The sequence below is a fragment of the Eumetopias jubatus genome, unplaced genomic scaffold (genome assembly GCF_037043125.1).
Source record: "Eumetopias jubatus isolate StellerSeaLion01/CBP00866 unplaced genomic scaffold, mEumJub1_p1.0 scaffold_12, whole genome shotgun sequence".
NCBI lineage: Eukaryota > Metazoa > Chordata > Mammalia > Carnivora > Otariidae > Eumetopias > Eumetopias jubatus.
The window spans coordinates 94,610,287-94,628,286 of record NW_028274818.1 but is presented as its reverse complement, the minus strand read 5'-3'; the positions used below and the strand labels follow the sequence as shown (position 1 = coordinate 94,628,286).

Here is an 18,000-nt window from a genome sequence, read left to right as displayed (position 1 = left end):
CCCCACCTTGGGCTTTATATAAAAGAGAAGAAGGTCAGAGAGAGGCAACCTGGTTGGCTCTGAAGATGGAGGAAGGGAACCTGGAGGCAATGAATGAGAACAGCCTCTAGAAGCTGAAAAGGCAAGGAAATGGGTTCTCCCTTAGTGCCTCCAGGAAGGAGCTCAGCCCCGTTGACACCCAGTGTGATGTTAGCCCAGCAAGAAACTTGTCAGATTTTTAACCCTCAGAATTATAGGATAGCAAGCTTGTGTAGTTTTAAGCCATTAATTGTATGATAATTTGTTTCATCAGCAATAGAAAATGAATATGTTAGCTGATCTGTAATTTCCTGTTCCACTGATCAGACCAGCAGAGAATTGTGTGTCTATGTGTTGCTTCTCTTACCCAGAGGCAACCACCATATAATTATTTTATTGACTTGCGGTTTGATTGTGGTGTTATTGGCTGCCATTAAGCAACACAATAAAAATCAACCTCATGACACTCTTTGTTGCTTTTGCCATAATGGTGTTATTGAGGAGGATTGCATTACCCCAAAGTTTCCTCTCCATTAAAACCTGCAGGAGAAAATTATTTTTTGTCCTAGTACCTAGAAGAGAAACTCTGCTTGGGTTTCCCTCTTTGTGTTTGTTGGCTCTCAGGAAGCACAGAGCAGTGATTCTCAAGCAAACACATCTTGGGCTGGGAAGAACTATCAGAATCCCCGGGGGCAGCTTCTGCAAACTGTACTTGCACGACCCAGAAATTTCAATCTGTCTCCCTAGAGGAAAGTGTTCCCCCTCCCCCCCGCCCAAGATCCATTGCTTTGGTGAGCCACTGTGCCATTTGATGACAGACAAAACTCTCTAAAGTCCTGATATATAAGGGAAGCCATTTTAGATTTCTTTCTTCTTTTTTTTTTTAAGATTTTATTTATTTATTTGAGAGAGAGAGCGTGAGAGCAGGGGGCGGGGGCAGAGGGAGAGGGAGAAGCAGACTCCCCGCTGAGCAGGGAGCCCAATGTGGGACTCCATCCCGGGACCCCAAGATCATGACCTGAACCAAAGGCAGACACTCAACTGACTGAGCCACCCAGATGCCCCTACATTTCTTTCTAAGTCAGCATGACAAATAAACTTTGTTAAAAGCCAGGGAGTACTTGGCTGGCTCAGTTGGTAGAGCGTGCGACTCTTTTTTTTTTTTAAAGATTTATTTATTGGGGCGCCTGGGTGGCTCAGTCGGTGAGGCATCTGCCCTCAGCTCAGGTCATGATCCCCGGGGTCCTGGGATTGAGCCTCCTCACCAGGGAGCCTGCTTCTCCCTCCCCCTCTGCCCCTCCCCCTGATCATGTTCTCTCTCTCTCTCTCTCAAATAAATAAATAAATCCTTTTTAAAAAATATTTATTTATTTGGGCGCCTGGGTGGCTCAGTCGTTAAGCGTCTGCCTTCGACTCGGGTCGTGATCCCAGGGTCCTGGGATCGAGTCCCACATCAGGCTCCCTGCTCAGCGGGGGGCCTTCTTCTCCCTCTCCCACTCCCCCTGCTTGTGTTCCTGCTCTCACTGTGTCTCTCTCTGTCAAATAAATAAGTAAAATCTTTAAAAAATATATTTATTTATTTGAGAGAAAAAGAGAGAGAGCAAGAGAGGACAGGGGGAAGGAGAGAGAATCTCCAGCAGACTCCCCACTGAGCACAGAGCCTGATGTGGGCCTCGATCTCAGGACCCCGAAATTGTGACCGGAGCTGAAGTCAAGAGTTGGAAACTTAACCGACTGAGCCACCCAGGCACCCTGAGCATGTGAATCTTGATTTCAGGTTTGTGAGTTTGAGCCTTGCGTTGGGTGTAAAGATTACTTAAAAAATAAAATCTTTATAAAGGTTAAAACAAAAAACCAAAAGCCTGATTTATGGCGCACCAAGCATACATTGTAAATGAGTCGCCTAAAGGAAAGCCATCTTCTCCTTAAGATATGGTCGATGCTCCTACTCCCTGAATTCCTTGATGTTAAAACTTATGATTCCTGCCTATATGTTAATCTATAATCTTTTGACTTTTGTAAGATATAAAAAAGTATATAACCCTGTAAGAACTGTTCATTCTCTGGGGCACTTTCTTCCCTGTGAAGACCGTTTTTCCCAGGCAGCTGTCCTAACTTGGGCTCAAATAAAACTTTCTGACTTTTAGGGATTCTGAAAGGTTTGTTCATTTTGCATCAACACATTTAAAGGAGCAAGTCCTATTTCTCAGATCTACTGAGTTGGAGAAAGGGTTAAGAATCACTGCCTTAGGGGTTTCTGGCTGGCTAAGTCAATAGATCATGTGACTCTTGATCTCTGGATCGGGAGTTGAGACCCACATTGGACATTGTTTACTAAAAAAAAAAAAAAAAAAGGAATTATTGTCTTAGAGCAGCAGTTCTCAGATATGGTCTGGGAACTCCTGAAAGGGTTCCCAAGATCCTTTCAAGGGGTGCCCAAGGCCAAAACTATTTTCATGATGTCAAGTATCCAATACAGGTTTCCAAAGGCTACTTGACTAGTGATATTCCAAAAGGCTGGCTGCATAAGCAGAAATGAGAATCCAGCTGTAGGCTATTCATCCAGACACTAGCAAGGTTTGCAAAAATGTTGCTCTTTTCACTTTCAAAACGATGTCATTCTTTTCACTGTTTTTTTAAATATGGTTATTTTTCATAAAAAAAGTTACCCTCATTAACATGTAACAGATTAATTTTTAGTGGATTAATAAGTAATTTTAAGTGTTTCTGAGTTTCCATTTCAAAGGCAGTCAATATTGATACATATAACCCACATGAGCAAAAACTCTTATAGATTCCTCGATAAGGAATGTAAGAGTGTAAGGAGGTCCTGAAACCAAAAGGTTTGAGAACTACCGAATTGCAGGAAGCAGTTTGTAGGTGAGGGTGTTCGGGGCATATGCATGTTTTTGCTTTAACCGAACTACACCCTGTCTCTTCTTTCCTACTTTGTTTGCCCATTGCCTCATTTTTCTGAGTCTTTGTTGTGTAAATGGCTGGTCCGTCATCATTGGAGGGGCACATGCCTGCAAATGAGTGTCTGAGGAGACTTAGAAACTCCAGGAATTGCGACTCTTGATCTTGGGGTTGTGAGTTCAAGCCCCACGTTGGGCGTAGAGCTTACTTTAGACAAACAAACTGAAACTCCAGGATTGTGTTAACGAGTTCGAAGCTGTTGCCACCAAGCTTACCTTCATCGTCTCTGTGGACTAGCTAAGGGTAGCAAGCTTATCAATTAACTCCAGTCGATGCTTGGGGCCCTTTGTCTGCATTTACTCCCTTCCTAATCACAGCGCATTTCCCCCCTGCTTTTGCTCCCCTGGGATTGTTACCTCCCAATAACGCACAAACCTGTGGGCTTTGCCCAGGCCTCTATTTTCTAGGGAAACTGGACTAATAGAGTTGTATATTATTACTAGCCTATATTATTGTTAAGAAAATAGATATACAGGTATCCCCTGCTTTTCAAAAGTTCGCATTGTGCCACTTTGCTTTTAGGAAAGGCCTACATTAGGTTGCCTGGGTGGCTCAGTCGTTAAGCGTCTGCCTTCAGCTCAGGTCATGATCCCAGGATCCTGGAATCGAGCCCCGCATCGAGCCCCGCATCGGGCTCCCTGCTTGGCGGGAAGCCCGCTTCTCCCTCTCCCTCTCCCTCTGCCCCTGCTCGTGTTCCCTCTCTCGCTGTCTCTCTCTCTCTCTCTCTCTCTGTGTCAAAAAAAAAAAAAAAAGAGTTCCTTTAAAAAAGAAAGGAAAGGTCTACATTAGTACGTGTTTTCGCTAACCAAAAGAAATCCAAAGAGGATTTTCACTTTTTCGAAAAAAGGTGAGAAGTGAAAATAGCGCTCCGTGTTTGTTTTGCAGGCAGCACGGACCTTGAGATCTCCTCCCCGGGAACTACACTCAGCGTCTCAGCAGCAAGCTGTCGTACCATTGAACTATGCGAGCATCTGGGCTTGACCTCAATTTATACTGTGCATTTGTTACCAAGATATGTCCTAAGGTATCGGAAAAGCCTAAGAGAGGGGCGTCTGGCTGGCTCAGTCAGTGGAGCGTGCAACTCTCATTCTCGGGGTTGTGGGTTCAAGCCCCACTTTGGGTGCAGAGATTACTTAAAAATGAAATCTTTGAAAAAAGAAAGAAAGAAGAGCCTAAGAGAGGTGATTTTTTGAATCTGGGAACGCTAAAAATATTTTCCATATAATTGATAATAATGGTTTCTTTGCTTTATGTCATTCCCACTTCCAAAAGTTTTCATAGAAATGCTCTACTTGCGGGTAGCAGGGGAAATCTGTGTGTGGCTATACTGTGACTCTCCATTTCCATTCTCCTCCATCCTAATCTGTTCCCTCAGAGCGACCTTTATGGGCCACACCAGGGCCTCCTTATCACTCAGGCTTCTGGGAAGTTTCCTATATGAAACTGGCAGGTGATCAGAGGGTAGGAGGAAAGTGAGATGGAGACTTTTATTTCCCAGCTCCCTCCCTGCTGAGCCACAAGTTGATAAAAGGTTGCATTCCTCCACTGAAGGAGCGCTGATCGGATCAGCCTTCTCCTCCAGGGGCAGCATTCCCTTTCTGTTTCCCGTCAGGGCAGGGCAGGGCTCTCCGTTATTGCTAGCCCCAGGGTGCTTCACCATCCCTTGTGGGTTTCCCTTAACCCTGCCTATACCTCTGTAAATAGTTCCTTCATTACACGCCCCACAATTACACGCCCCCTCTTTGAGGCACCATATGTTTCTTCGTGGCCTCCTACTGATACACACTGAAGGGCTGAGCAACTTTCCCAAGGTCACACAAAGAGTGACCACACTTGAGAATACTCTAACATAGAAAAGGGTGGTGTCCTTTTTGGCTTTGCCAGCCTGCCCAGCCCCCTCCCAGAATCCTTGGCCCTGTCCAACCGGACGGAATCTGCGATCCTTTTGTTGGGATGGGATTGAATTCCCTAGAGCTCCCTTCCCAGACCTGGCCAGCAACTCCAGTAACTAGAGCTGTGTGAGAAGAAAAGGCCAAGCCACTGGGGTAAGCCACACCCCGATCAGAGGTGAGGTCTCAGGTGAGTCACGCCACTGAGGGGCCACCTCCTCTGTCCCAAGGGCCTGGGCTCACCGACAGCCTTGCCTCACCAAGGACCCCGTACATCAGCCTCCCAGCACCTGGCTGTCCTCTCCTTCCACCTTTGCCCACAGGGTCCTCCACTCCTCCGTCCCCCACCCAACCGTGTCCTGGAGCTAGGACATCTGCCTCCCACCCCCACCTTGGGCCTCCAGAGATGTGAGATGCTCACAGGGCTCTGGGTGGGGCCTTTGGGCTCCCTACTTCCCCCTTCCAGTCCCAGATCCTCTCAGATTGCCAGAGATGGGCTCCAGCCAGGGAGGGTGGGGCTGCTCCTGGGACCATCCGGTGTCACAGGCTGCCTAGGCAGTGACAGAGCTGTGGCCGGGAGCAGACCCTCACTCATCTCCGTGCCTCCAGCTGACTCAAACGGGCCATGTCCCAGCACCTGCTCCTTCCGCTTGTGATCCTCGGTAACTTCAGGGGACAGAAGATGGCTGCAAGGGGCCTGGGTCCTAGTATCTGGGGAGCCGGGAAGCAGGACTCCTGGGTTCTGTGTGGGTAGTGGGTGTCAGAGGACGACGGGCAGGAGAACATCAGAAAAAGGAGGGAGTGAGGGGTCAGAAGGGAGAGAATAGTGTATGAGAGGGGAAAGGGACCCCGGGTGTCCTGGGGAGATGGAGTAGCTGTAAAGCTTGTGGGGGGGCTGGGAGGGGGGAGTTGGGGAGGGCATATCAAAGTGTAGTCTCCAGCCTCTTTCTGGTTCCCTCTCTCCAGCCATCAGCCCCATCCCAGGAGCTTTCCAGGACTCAGGTAAGGCAGCTGGACTGGGGGAAGGCCACGTGGGAGGCAGAAAAGACAGGAGGGGTAGCATGGGTGTTGGCAGGGGGCCGAAAGAGCAGGGAACTGGGGAAGGGAGAGGTAGGGGGTAGAGGATGGAGAACAGGAAGATGGGGGCTGGGCAGTGTCAGGGGCTGGAAGTCACCAGTACCTTCCTCTCTTTACCCTCCAACTCCCAGCTCTCAGTCCCACGCAGGAAGAACCTGAAGATCTAGGTAAGGAAGAGCGGGGGTTCCTCATCTTACAGGAAGTTAAGTGTGGCTAGGCGAGGAGGGAGGTGAAAGTCACGGGAAAATTAGCAGTGCCTAGGTCCTCTTTGTTTTTGTTCAGAGGGGCAAACGGAAGTCGGGTGGGAGACAGGGGCTTTGTCTGGGAGTTGCCTGGGCCTCTGGCGTCAGGGACCTGGCAGGCTCTGACCTCCATGGTACCCCGTCGCAGACTGCGGTCGCCCTGAGTCCTCTGCCCGAATCGTGGGGGGCTCAGACGCGCAGCCAGGCAGCTGGCCGTGGCAGGTGAGCCTGCAGCAGAGTGGGGGCCACATCTGCGGGGGCTCCCTCGTCGCCCCTTCCTGGGTGCTCTCGGCTGCTCACTGTTTCGTGAAGTGAGTATCCGCCCACGTCCGACCCCTCTCCAAAAGCCAAGCCTGCCCCTCCGCTTGACCCGGTGTATTCAACCGCTAACTTGGAACCGAGCTGCGCCCGTCTCTCCGCCCCTCTGCGGGGGTATCCTGGTTCGGAATGTGGTTGACGCCGCCTGCAGACTCGCCCCACCGCTCCACCAAACACCCGAATCTTAATTCCGTCTGTCTAACGTCCCCTATCAACCACCTCTAAATCGGATCCACTCCTCCCCCTTTTGGGAACCTAGCTCAACCTGGATCGCCCCAGCCCCAAATCCGGATCCGACTCCGCCCCTCCTGGGTTCCCGCTGATCCCACCTTCTCCCGGGCCTCTGAGCCCCACACCCCCACGACAGTCGGCCCCCATCTTAGGGTCGACCTAACCCCCTCCCGCCTGGGCCTCGGCGCAGGAACGGGACCCTGGAGCCTGCGACCGAGTGGTCGGTACTGCTGGGCGTGCACTCCCAGGACGGGCTCTTGGACGGCGCGCACGTCCGCGCAGTGGCCGCCATCCTGGTGCCGGACAACTACAGCAGCGTGGAACTGGGCGCCGACCTGGCCCTGCTGCGCTTGGCCTCGCCCGCCCAGCTGGGCCCCGCGGTGCGGCCGGTCTGCCTGCCGCGCGCCTCGCACCGCTTCGCCCACGGCGCGGCCTGCTGGGCCACCGGCTGGGGGGACATCCAGGAAGCGGGTGAGTGAGGGCGGGGGCCCTCCGGGGAGGTGGGTTACGGGAGAGGTGGGGGCCTACTGAGCGGTCCTCGGGGCGACGCCTAAAAGCCGGGGCCCGGTCTAGGCGGGCCCTTGGGGCGGGGGCTCGGGAGGTGGGACCCACGGGGCGGGGCCTCGGGCGGGGGCCTGGAGGGCCGATTTCTGCCAGGCGGTGGCTAAGTGCTCTGCCCATCCCCGTCTCTCCTCCTCCGTGAGGGCTCGCACGGTAAGACTACTGACTCATCCACCTAGATTCCCTCCTCACCTTCCCTTCTAGTTTTTCTCTTTCCTGGATTTAGGATCCGACTGGGGTTCCCATCCTAGCTCTGCTATTTCAGACAAAGCACTTCACCCAATCCATTTCGTCCTCTGAAAATTGAGGAAAACAGTGCCCAGTTCATGGGGTTGTTGGGTGGATTAAATGAGAAAATCCGTGTAAAGTCTGTAGCACGGTGCCTATCAGAGCAGTCACGAATGCACTTTAGGAATTTTTGCCCTAGGTAATCGTGCACCGGAGCCCGGAATATTGTAAGCATTCAGCAAATGTCAGCTTCTGCCCTCCTCTCCCTGTTGTCTTCCTCCCCTCACTCATCTACTTACCCACCTCCTGTCTTCTCCCAACCCACCCTCATTCATTCAGTTCATCTTTCGTTCGTTCAACAGATATTTCTTTATTTTATGTTATGTTAATCACCGTACATCACATCATTAGTTTTGGATGTAGTGTTCCATGATTCATTGCGCATAACACCCAGTGCTCTGTGCAGAACGTGCCCTCTTTAACACCCATCACTAGGCTAACCCATCCCCCACCCTCAACAGATATTTCTTGAGCACCTCTTGTGCCAGGCACTGACTTAAAGATATGCCAGTAAACATAACCAGCAAAACTCCCTGGCTTCTCAGAACTTAAGTTCTAGTAGGTAGACAAGCTATAAATTCAGCAGATAAACAAACACTATGTTAGAAGGTGTGGGGGGAAGTAGACCACTTTCCCATTCCCCATCATCGCCATTATCCAGTGCTACCTTTCCATGTTAGCAAGGCCCCCACATTTATTCTGCATATGCCATGATCAGACCTGTGTAGTGCCCAGGGCTTTGGCAAGGGTGCTTGAGGAGGAGATGCCACAGCCTGTGCTTGGAGGGCAGGGGATGACAAGAAAGGGTCATTCTGAGCACCTAGGAAGTCTGTGTAGATGGGCCCAGACCATCCTGACAAAGGGCACCCAGAACAGGAGATTTCTGGGGAGGTTTTGTAAAGAGGACATAAGTTAGCATTACAGAAAGGTGGGGGGAGATGGAGGCCACTCTGGGTATCCACATGAGACATATGAGATGGAGAAGGGCCAGGTTGCCGGGCTGGAGTAGAAGGGGCATAGGCAACAGAGGCCGCAAAAGCGGCTAGGTGTGGACCATGAAAGCCTTAAGGTCAAACCGAGGGCCAGAGTACCCCACCAGCTCCCAGGATCCCTAGGACAATCCCCAAACCTCCCTGGATGACCCTTAAGTACAGCCTCACCATCACCTGACCTCTCAGGATTCTGGGAAGGGAAGGAGCTCTATTCACAACTCTCCCCCACCCGTTCCTGGATTCTGAGACCTGGTTCCCATCAAAGGCAGGGTCACCTCAGGAAAGGGCTGAGGCCTCAGATGTAGACAGTGGGATCCATTGATTGTTCTTGGTAAGATCAGAGCTGAGCTTTAAAAACATTCCTCTGTCATGAGGTGCCCGGGTGGCTCAGTCGGTTAAGCATCCAACTCTTTGATCTCAGCTCAGGTCTTGATCTCAGGGTCGTGGGTTTAAGCCCCGCATTGGGCTCCACAATGGGCATGGAACCTATTTAAATTAAAAAATAATAATAATAAAAAATAAAAAAAAAAAGAACATGCCTCTGTCAGCAACAACTGAAGGGTGGGTTGGGGAATGGACCAGTGAGGAGCCTGGGCCAATCATCCAGGCCCAAAGTTGTGCCTCCTGAACTAGGGCAGTGGCAGTGAAAATCCAAGAGGTCACACATGAGAGGTTTTCAGGACTTGGGAACTGACTGGGGAGGGGAAGCTGAGACAGAGGTCAAAGCTGACACCCAGACTCCATGCTTGGCAACTTGGTATGGGACCACGCTAGTCTATACGGCATCTTTGTTGGAAAGGGTGCCCTCTCAAGACTACACAACCCCTATGGGGGCCCAGAGCTGAGTGATTTTAGCCCCCACATGCATTATTTGTTGTCTGGATACCTTTCTCCACTGCACAACCATCCGTGGAAGCTCTTACTAGGTGCTTGTGGGGCCATTCCTGAGAGGAGGTTGTGGGAAGAACAGAGAGGAGCAGGAGGTGATAATGACTGGTTTGGGATGTAGCAGGCTCGGGTGCCATGGGACATCTAAACAGAGATGTTCAGGAGGTGCCTGGAGGGCACAATGCTGAGCTGGGGACCAGGGGACTTCATACTTGCCTCAGAGCATTTGCTCTCCCATTCTGCCCTCAGAGCACCTGCCTCTCCCATGGGTGCTACAAGAAGTGGAGCTAAGGCTGCTGGGAGAGGACGCCTGTCAGTGTCTCTATAGCCGGCCTGGCCCCTTCAACCTCACTTTCCAGCTCTTGCCAGGGATGCTGTGTGCTGGCTACGCGGGGGGCCGCAGAGACACCTGCCAGGTGAGGGGAGGCCACCGCATCTGCCCCGCAGGGCCAGGCAGAGCCCTATAACCAATAGGAAACAAGAGGAATAGACCAAGCTCATCTCTCTCGTATCTGCAAAAAGAGGGCAAGATGGCCGGTGGATAGGACTGATGAGAAGATTATAAATGGACAGAACTCGGGGCTCAACAAGAGGGCTTATGTTACTCATGGCAGTCCAATGCAGAGGTTACATGTCGGACTCTAGAGTGAGTCAGCCTGGTTAGGAGTCCAGCACCACCGCTTATGAGCTGTGGGACCTTGGCTGAATTATTTAACCTCCACATGTCCAGACTTTCTCATCTGGAAGACAGAGATGATAGAATTACTTACCTCATAGGGTGGTTATGATGAGTACATGAATTTGTAATACTTAGGACAGTGCCTAGTCTTTAATAGGAGCTTAAATAAGTATTAGCTATTGTTATTATTATCCCACATCCCAGTCCACAGCACAGCACCTGTTCCTTAGTAGCTATTCAGCAAATAGTTATTTTTTTTAAAAAATTGAATTAATCCGGGGTGCCTGGCTGGCTCAGTCCATAGAGCGTGGGACTCTTTGATCTCAGGGTTGTGAGTTCAAGCCCCACATTGGGTGCAGATATTATTTTTTTATATATATAAAGATTTTATTTATTTATTTGACAGAGAGAGACACAGCGAGAGAGGGAACACAAGCAGGGGGAGTGGGAGAGGGAGAAGCAGGCTTCCGGCGGAGCAGGGAGCCCGATGCAGGGCTCGATCCCAGGACCCTGGGATTGTGACCTGAGCCGAAGGCAGACACCTAATGACTGAGCCACCCAGGCGCCCCTAGAGATTACTTTAAAATAAAATTTAAACAAGTAGAAGGATTAATCCTTTACAGAGGTTTCCAGATACCTTGCTGAAAGCCAACACATAGTATATTTTAACCATTTTCCCCAGAAACTTTCCTCCAATGGCACACAATTCTTTTTAAGATTTATTTATTTATTTATTTATTTATTTGAGAGAGAGAGAGAGAGAGAGAGAGTACAAGCAGGGGGAGGGAGAGGGAGAAACAGACTCTACACTCGATCTCACCATCCTGAGATGATGACCTGAGCCAAAATCAAGAGTCAGATGCTTTGGGGCGTTGAGCATCCAACTCTTGGTTTGGGCTCAGGTCATGATCTCCTCCTTGGAAGATCACCCCGCATCTGGGCTCCCTGCTCAGCCGGAAGTCCGCTTCCCCTTTCCCTCTCTCTCTGCCCCTCCCTGCTTGCTCTCTCTCTCTAAAACAAATAGGGGAGCCTGGGTAGCTCAGTCCATTAAGCATCTGCCTTTGGCTCAGGTCATAATCTCCGGGTCCTGGGATTGAGTCCCGCATTTCACCCTGCTCAGCAGGGAGTCTGCTTCTCCCTTCCCTCTGCTCCACCCTCCACCGCACTCAGGCTTTCTCTCTCTCTCTCTCAAATAAATAAATAAAATCTTAAAATAAATAAATAAATGGGAGCACCTGGGTGGCTCAGTAATTAATCATCTGCCTTCGGCTCAGGTCCTGATCCCGGGGTCCTGGAATCGAGCCCCACGTCGGGCTCCCTGCTCGGTGGGAAGCCTGCTTCTCCCTCTCCCACTCCCCCTGCTTGTGTCCCTGCTTTCGCTGCCTCTCTCTCTCACTCTCTCTCTGGCAAATAAATAAATAAATAAATAAATAAATAAATAAATAAATCTTTAAATAAATAAATGAATAAATAAAGCTTTTTAAAAAAATCCTGTAAAAAAAAAAGTCAGATGCTTAACCGACTGAGCCACCCAGTCACCCCCAATGGCACACATTTTTGAGGGCGCTCAAGCATGCATGGTGGTGATGAGGATTAGTCAAGCTAGATCGTCTTCAGGGTCCCTCCCAGTTATGAGGTTCCCTTCTTGAACAGGGTTGCAAACAGTTCAAATTCCTCTAAACCAAGTGCTGTCCATTAAAACTTCCTACAATGATGAAAATATTCTATATCTGCGTTGTTCAGTATGGTAGTCACTAGCCACATTGGCTAGTGAATATTGGAAATGTTTTCAGTATGACTAAAAAATTGAATTTTAAATTTTATTTAGCCTAAATTTAAATTTAAATAGGCACATGTGGATACATCTACCATATTGCACAGCACAGTTCTCAATGATTCTGAGCCCTCCTTGGGACCTCCTCAGGTCACAGAGATGCCTGACCTCGGCTACAGAAGATGTCTTAGGAACAATGTTGTTTTAGTGTTTGTTCATTGTAGTTCTTCCTGCTTACTCGATTTCAAACTATCCCTTCTTGCTGCATTTTTTAAAAAGATTTTGTTTATTTATTTTAGAGATAGATAGTGAGAGAGAGCGTGCAAGCAGGGTGAGGAGCAGAGGGAGGACAAGCAGACTCCCTGCTGAGCACAGAGCCTGATCCCATGACGCCAAGATCATGACCATGAAAGATCATGATCAAACAACTGAGTCGCCCAGGCGCCCCCTTGCTGCTTTTCTAACAGCTTATTTCTAACAATAGCCTCTTGCTCCTGAATGTTGGCATCTCTGATTTACTTTAACAATTGGGTGCACTTAGAAACCCAAAACGGGGTTTATTTGAGCCTTATTGAACAGGAATCATTTGGCTCTGAATGAGACCTGCAGGTCTCTGTAGCACGGCCTTTAATGCTCATCAGCCTTTCTGCCTTACAAGGCTTTCTTCTGTTTACAGTTGTAGGCAATGCAGAGGACAAGGCTCTGACAGGGCAGATTTCTAGAAGGTGGCTCTATGCTGGGCAAGAAGAAGAGGTGTAGAACCTTTGTGAGGTGACCCAGTATAAGCTGGGTGGCTCTCCAGGCTGATCCCTGACCCTGAATTATCTATCACCAGGGAGACTCTGGGGGGCCTCTGGTCTGTGAGGAAGGTGGCCGATGGTTCCAGGCGGGAATCACCAGCTTTGGCTTTGGCTGTGGACGAAGGAACCGCCCTGGAGTCTTCACTGCGGTGGCTCCCTATGAGGCATGGATACGGGAACAGGTGATAGGCTCAGAGCCTGGGCCTGCCTTTCCCACCCAGTCCTGGGAGCCCCAGTCAGGTCCCTGGGATGAGAACTGCACCATTGCCCTGCCAGGTGAGGGAGCAGGACCCCTAGATGGTGGCTGGACATGGGAGATTTGAGTTGGGGTGGAAACTGCTGGGGGTCTGGGAGGCCCCCTGACCCAGGCCTCTCACCCCTCAGAGTGCGGCAAGGCCCCAAGGCCAGGGACCTGGCCCTGGGAGGCCCAGGTGATGGTGCCAGGATCCAGACCCTGCCATGGGGCGCTGGTGTCTGAAAGCTGGGTCTTGGCACCTGCCAGTTGCTTTCTGGAGTGAGTGAAAACCCAGTCTCAGACATGTTCTTGCCCCCCCCCCCCCCCGGCATCGGCCTGAGACATTATCTACCTGTCCCCTGCCCTTCCCCTGTATAGGGTAGGAGGAGGGTGGAGGGGTGGAGGGGTGGAGCGGCTCCTGGGCAGGAAATCGTGTTCTGGGTGAGGTAGGCACAATCCCCTGTGTAGGGTAGGAGTCGGGGTGGTGGAGGGGCACATCGGTCTGGAGTGCGGGGTCTCACTGGCAGGTGTAGGATCCAGCTTGCAAAGCGGGGTCCTTGTCTACTGGGGGCGAGTAGGGGGCATTATAAGTTCGATCCAGGATGCTGCGGGCTTAGTGCCCAATTCTCTGGAAGTCCAAAGTCCAAGCGAGACGTGCGTGGTTTTGAGCTGAGTGTGCAGGATCCAGCCCACGTCCCCAGTTTCCACCATCCCGCAGCCCCATCAATTCAGACGGCCCGCCCCGCGACCGGGACAACTGGCGCGTGCTGCTGCCCTCGCGTCGGCGCGCAGAGCTGGTGGCGCGCCTCGTGCTGCACGAGAATGCCTCGTGGGACGACGCCTCGGACCTGGCGCTGCTGCAGCTGCGAGCGCCGGTGAACCTGAGCACGGCCCCGCGGCCAGTGTGCCTACCTCACCCAGAACATTATTTCCTGCCCAGGAGCCGCTGCCGCCTGGCTCTCTGGGGTCGCGGGGGTGAGCAGGGGGCCCGCGCGGGGCTCGACGGAGTCGGGCGGGGCTCCGCCGCAGCGCCAGCTCCCTCCCTTCTCCCTTCCAGAGCCTGCGCCTGGCCCCAACTCACAGCTGGAGGCGGAGCTGTTGAGCGGCTGGTGGTGTCACTGCCTGTACGGCCGCCAGGGGGCGTCGGTGCCGCCGCCGGGAGACCCGCCGCACGCGCTCTGCCCCGCCTACCAGGAGGAGGAGGAGGCGGGCCGCTGCTGGGTGAGCGACGGGGGCGGGGCCTGCGGGACCGAATTTGTAGGGGGCGGTGGGGGCAGGGTCTGCGAGGGCCTGGGAATGAGGCCGAGGGCTCTGGGGCCGGGACGGAGATTAAGGCGGGTCCTGAAGGCGCTGGGGGCGGAGTCTGGCCCTGGAGGACTTTGGGGAGGGGCCTGAGATGGGCCCTGGGCCGTGTCGGGCCTTCTGGTTACCCCCAGGTTTAAAGAGAATCCTAAAGTGAGGGCTGACTTATACAGATCCGTACTGGCGGTGGGACGTGTTATGTCTGAGTATGGAGAGAGAGTGGAGTACAGGAAAGCCCCAGGACCTCTGAGAGCCTCTTACCCACGCGCACACATTCTTGCTGCAGAACTACTCTCATCGGAGTCTTCTGTGCAAGGAGGAGGGGACCTGGTTCCTGGCTGGAATCAGCGATCTCTCCAGTGGCTGCCTACGCCCCAGAGTCTTCCACCCCCTGCAGACCCATGGCCGGTGGATCAGCCATGTGACTGGGGGAGCCTCCCTCGAAGACCAGCTGAACTGGGACTGGGGCCCTGAGGGGGAGGAGACCGAGACACAGACTTGTCCCCCCCGCACAGAACATGGTGGTGAGGGCTCAGGGCTTAAAGTCTCCTTAGGGCTTTGGGACTTAGAGTCTCCTACATGGGCTAAGATCCATGGTAGGGTCTTCAGGGGTCAGCTGTGGAGCCCCCACTTAAGTGGTCACCTCCTCTCCCTAGCCTGTGGCCTGAGACCAGAGCCCGCTGTGATGGGGGTCCTGTGGCCCTGGCTGGCAGAGGTGCACGTAGCTGGAGATCGAGTCTGCACTGGGATCCTCGTGGCCCCAGGCTGGGTTCTGGCAGCCACTCACTGTGTCCTCAGGTGGGTCTCACCCATCTCTTGGACAAGAAGGAAAAATTGGAGAGATGGGCGAAAGGACTCTTAAAATAGTGGGATATTCTCCCTTTAGGGCTCTTATGGTGCAGGGAACTGCGACAAGTGTTTTGAGATAGAAGAGAGATTTGGAAGGAGGAATTATGAATGGAGTGACCTTGCCCCTGATGAATGGAGTTCATTCTGCCCTGTCCCCTGCACTGGGAAGGACTTTACAGCGACTGGGGAAGGAGAAGGTGACTTTGGGCTTTGTTCCAACAGGCCAGGCTCTACCACAGTGCCTTATGTTGAAGTGTACCTGGGCCAGGCAGGGGCCAGCCCCCTCCCACAGGGCCACCAGGTATCCCGGTTGGTCATCAGCATCCGCCTGCCCCGGCACCTGGGACTTCGGCCCCGCTTGGCCCTCCTGGAGCTGAGCTCCCGGGTGGAACCCTCCCCATCAGCCTTGCCCATCTGCCTTCACCCAGGGGGTATCCCCCTGGGGGCCAGCTGTTGGGTGCTGGGCTGGAAGGACCCCCGGGACCGAGGTGAGAGCCCGGGGCCCTGGGGGGTGAGACGTGACTGAAGGCCAGAATCCCTGCGACAGCCCTCTCTCCTCTCTAGTCCCGGTGGCCGCAGCTGTCTCCATCTTGATGCCACGACTCTGTCACTGTCTCTATCAGGGCATTCTGCCCCCTGGGACTCTCTGTGTTCTGTATTCGGAGGGTCAGGAGGACAGATGTGAGGTAAAGGGAGGGGAGAGGCAGTGCTGGGCAGCCGGACCCTAGAGAGAGAACAGGGTTGGAATTCTTGAGTGCTGGGCCCCAAGTGGGAAGCAGCAGTGCTTCCTGGCCGGACCTGAGAGAGACCAGGGGCCAGGAGGCCCAAGGATGGGAACAAGCAGTGCTTTGTGGCTGGACTCTAAGAAGGGGCAGGGAATCAGGAGGAAGGGTGAGAGACCCTTTGGGGCTTGGCTCTGATACGCAGGTGACCTCGGCACCTCCGCTCCTGTGCCTGACCGAGCGAGGCTCCTGGGTCCTCATGGGCATGGCTGTTCCGGGGAGCCGGGAGCTATTTGCTGCCATTGGCCCCGAAGAGGCCTGGATCTCCCAGACAGTGGGGGAGGCCCATTTCCTGCCTCCCAGTGGCTACCCCCACTGGCCCCCTGAAGGCAGCGACCTGTGCCCCCCCTACATGGCCAGCGCCCCAGGCTCCCCTCAGGCTGCTGTATTCCTGCTGCTACTAACCCCCCTGATCCAGGACTGAGGGGGCCTGGGTCTCGGGGGGGGGGGGGGGGAGGGGGCGCCTCGTCCTTCTCCCCCCCCACCCCCTCCTGCCCTCCACTTCCCGCCCAGCGCGGCTGGAATGTGGCCCAACCGGCTCTGTTCCCCTGCCGGAGCCTCCGCAGCGCCCCGCCCACCTGGGCTGCAGGGCCTTCGGGTCATCGGGCCTCAGCGCCCGGCTGTTGAGGGCTCAGGAGCCTTGGGGGCAGCGGGCAGCGGATAATAAAGATGTAAACACAGGCACGTGGCCTTGTGGCGTTGCTGTGGGCAGGCCGAGGGGCTGGGGGAAGCCCGGGAATTGGGCCCATCCCTCCCGGGCTTCTGTGAGTCAGGCCTTGGGCTCCCAGGAAATGTGTCCCCGATAACGTGGCAGCTATCCCTCATTCCCGCCCCAGGGCGGGGGACGTGGGGTGGCAGCTGGGCGTGCGTCACCTCCCCAGCGGAATCGGCATCTCTAGCACCTGCTAGACACCTCAGCCCTAGCTCAGACCTCCTGCCCTCACCGCCCCGCCCCCCCCCTCCCGCCGCCGCCGCCCCTCAGAGCAAGGACTGCCGGTGAGGGTGAGGGAAGGGTCTCAGTCTGGGAGTCCGGGACCTAGCATCTCCCATGCCCACAGACGGCTGCCCCCTCATGTGCACACCCTGATGAATGCCCCGGGGTATGTGCCACCAGTGTCCCCAGTACACACCTTCGACGGTCCCCCACTTGCACAGCCTGCCCGGTGTCCCCAGAGTTTGAGCACCAACATGTGTCCTTGTGTGTACATCCCACTCCCTCACCCACCTTTTTTTTTTTTTAAGATTTTATTTATTTATTTATTTATTTGAGATCGAGGGTGCGGGCATGAGAGAGAGTGAGCGAGCACGGGGCGGGGGGTAGGGAGAAGCTGGCTTCCCTCTGAGCAGGGAGCCTTGATCCGGGGTCTCAAGAGATCATGACATGAGCTGAAATGCTTTATCAACTGAGCCACCCAAGCGCCCCCCTCACCCACCATTTAGTAGTGCGCCTTCCTGCGTGAATTCAACCACATTTCCTGCGAACTACTAAGTCAGGGGGTCTGGGGGTCTGATAGATCAGTCCCTGAAGTGCTCCCAATGTAATGGGGAGCACACATGGACACCCCTGGCTGGGGATTAGGAAAGAATCACAGAAGAGGTGATGTTTGAGCACAGAAAAGGGGCAAATGGAGACCTGGGGAAGGAGTGCTTGGGGTGGAAGCCAGCTGATGAGAGTAGCAGAGGGGTCGCCTCTGGGGCCGGAGTCACCATCTCTGGGTTGAGTGGGCAGAGGATAGGGGAGGGGAAGTAGGAAGTTCTTGGGAGATTGAGGAGACGGGCAGAGGTTATTGTTTGTTTGCTTTTTCAAAGACAAACTAGTTTTAAGATTTTATTTATTCATTTGAAAGAGAGAGAGAGAGAGCATGAGAGGGGGGAGGATTAGAGGGAGAAGCAGACTCCCCGATCGATGAATCGATTGATGAATCACGACCTGAGTGGAAGGCAGTCGCTCAACCAACTGAGCCCCCCAGGCACCCCGATAGGCAGAGGTTCTTAAAGAGCCAGGCTTATCATTAGCTGCCAGATCCCGAAGAGAATATTACATCCCCACCTGGGTCCCATACCCAGTCAGTCACCCATATGCCATCCCCCACAAACAT

At 53.3% G+C, this 18,000-nt stretch overlaps 1 protein-coding gene across 1 annotated transcript; it reads left to right on the top strand.

Annotated features, from left to right (window-relative positions):
• Positions 1–5,508: 5,508 nt before the first annotated feature.
• On the top strand, positions 5,509–16,325 carry PRSS36 (serine protease 36). The gene is made up of 15 exons (XM_028110030.1): positions 5,509–5,545; positions 5,850–5,885; positions 6,092–6,127; positions 6,351–6,513; positions 6,942–7,222; positions 9,730–9,896; positions 12,769–13,009; positions 13,118–13,247; positions 13,687–13,943; positions 14,026–14,189; positions 14,557–14,794; positions 14,927–15,068; positions 15,342–15,607; positions 15,684–15,805; positions 16,047–16,325. Exons 1-15 carry the CDS (start codon positions 5,509–5,511, stop codon positions 16,323–16,325), a joined length of 2,559 nt encoding a protein of 852 aa, XP_027965831.1.
• Positions 16,326–18,000: the final 1,675 nt, after the last annotated feature.

Coding starts and splice junctions, on each gene's coding strand:
- PRSS36 (XM_028110030.1), top strand. CDS start 5,509: ATGTCCCAGCACCTGCTCCTTCCGCTTGTGATCCTCG. Junction 15,069..15,341: donor GCCACTCACTGTGTCCTCAG/GTGGGTCTCACC, acceptor TTGTTCCAACAG/GCCAGGCTCTACCACAGTGC. Junction 15,608..15,683: donor GAAGGACCCCCGGGACCGAG/GTGAGAGCCCGG, acceptor TCTCCTCTCTAG/TCCCGGTGGCCGCAGCTGTC.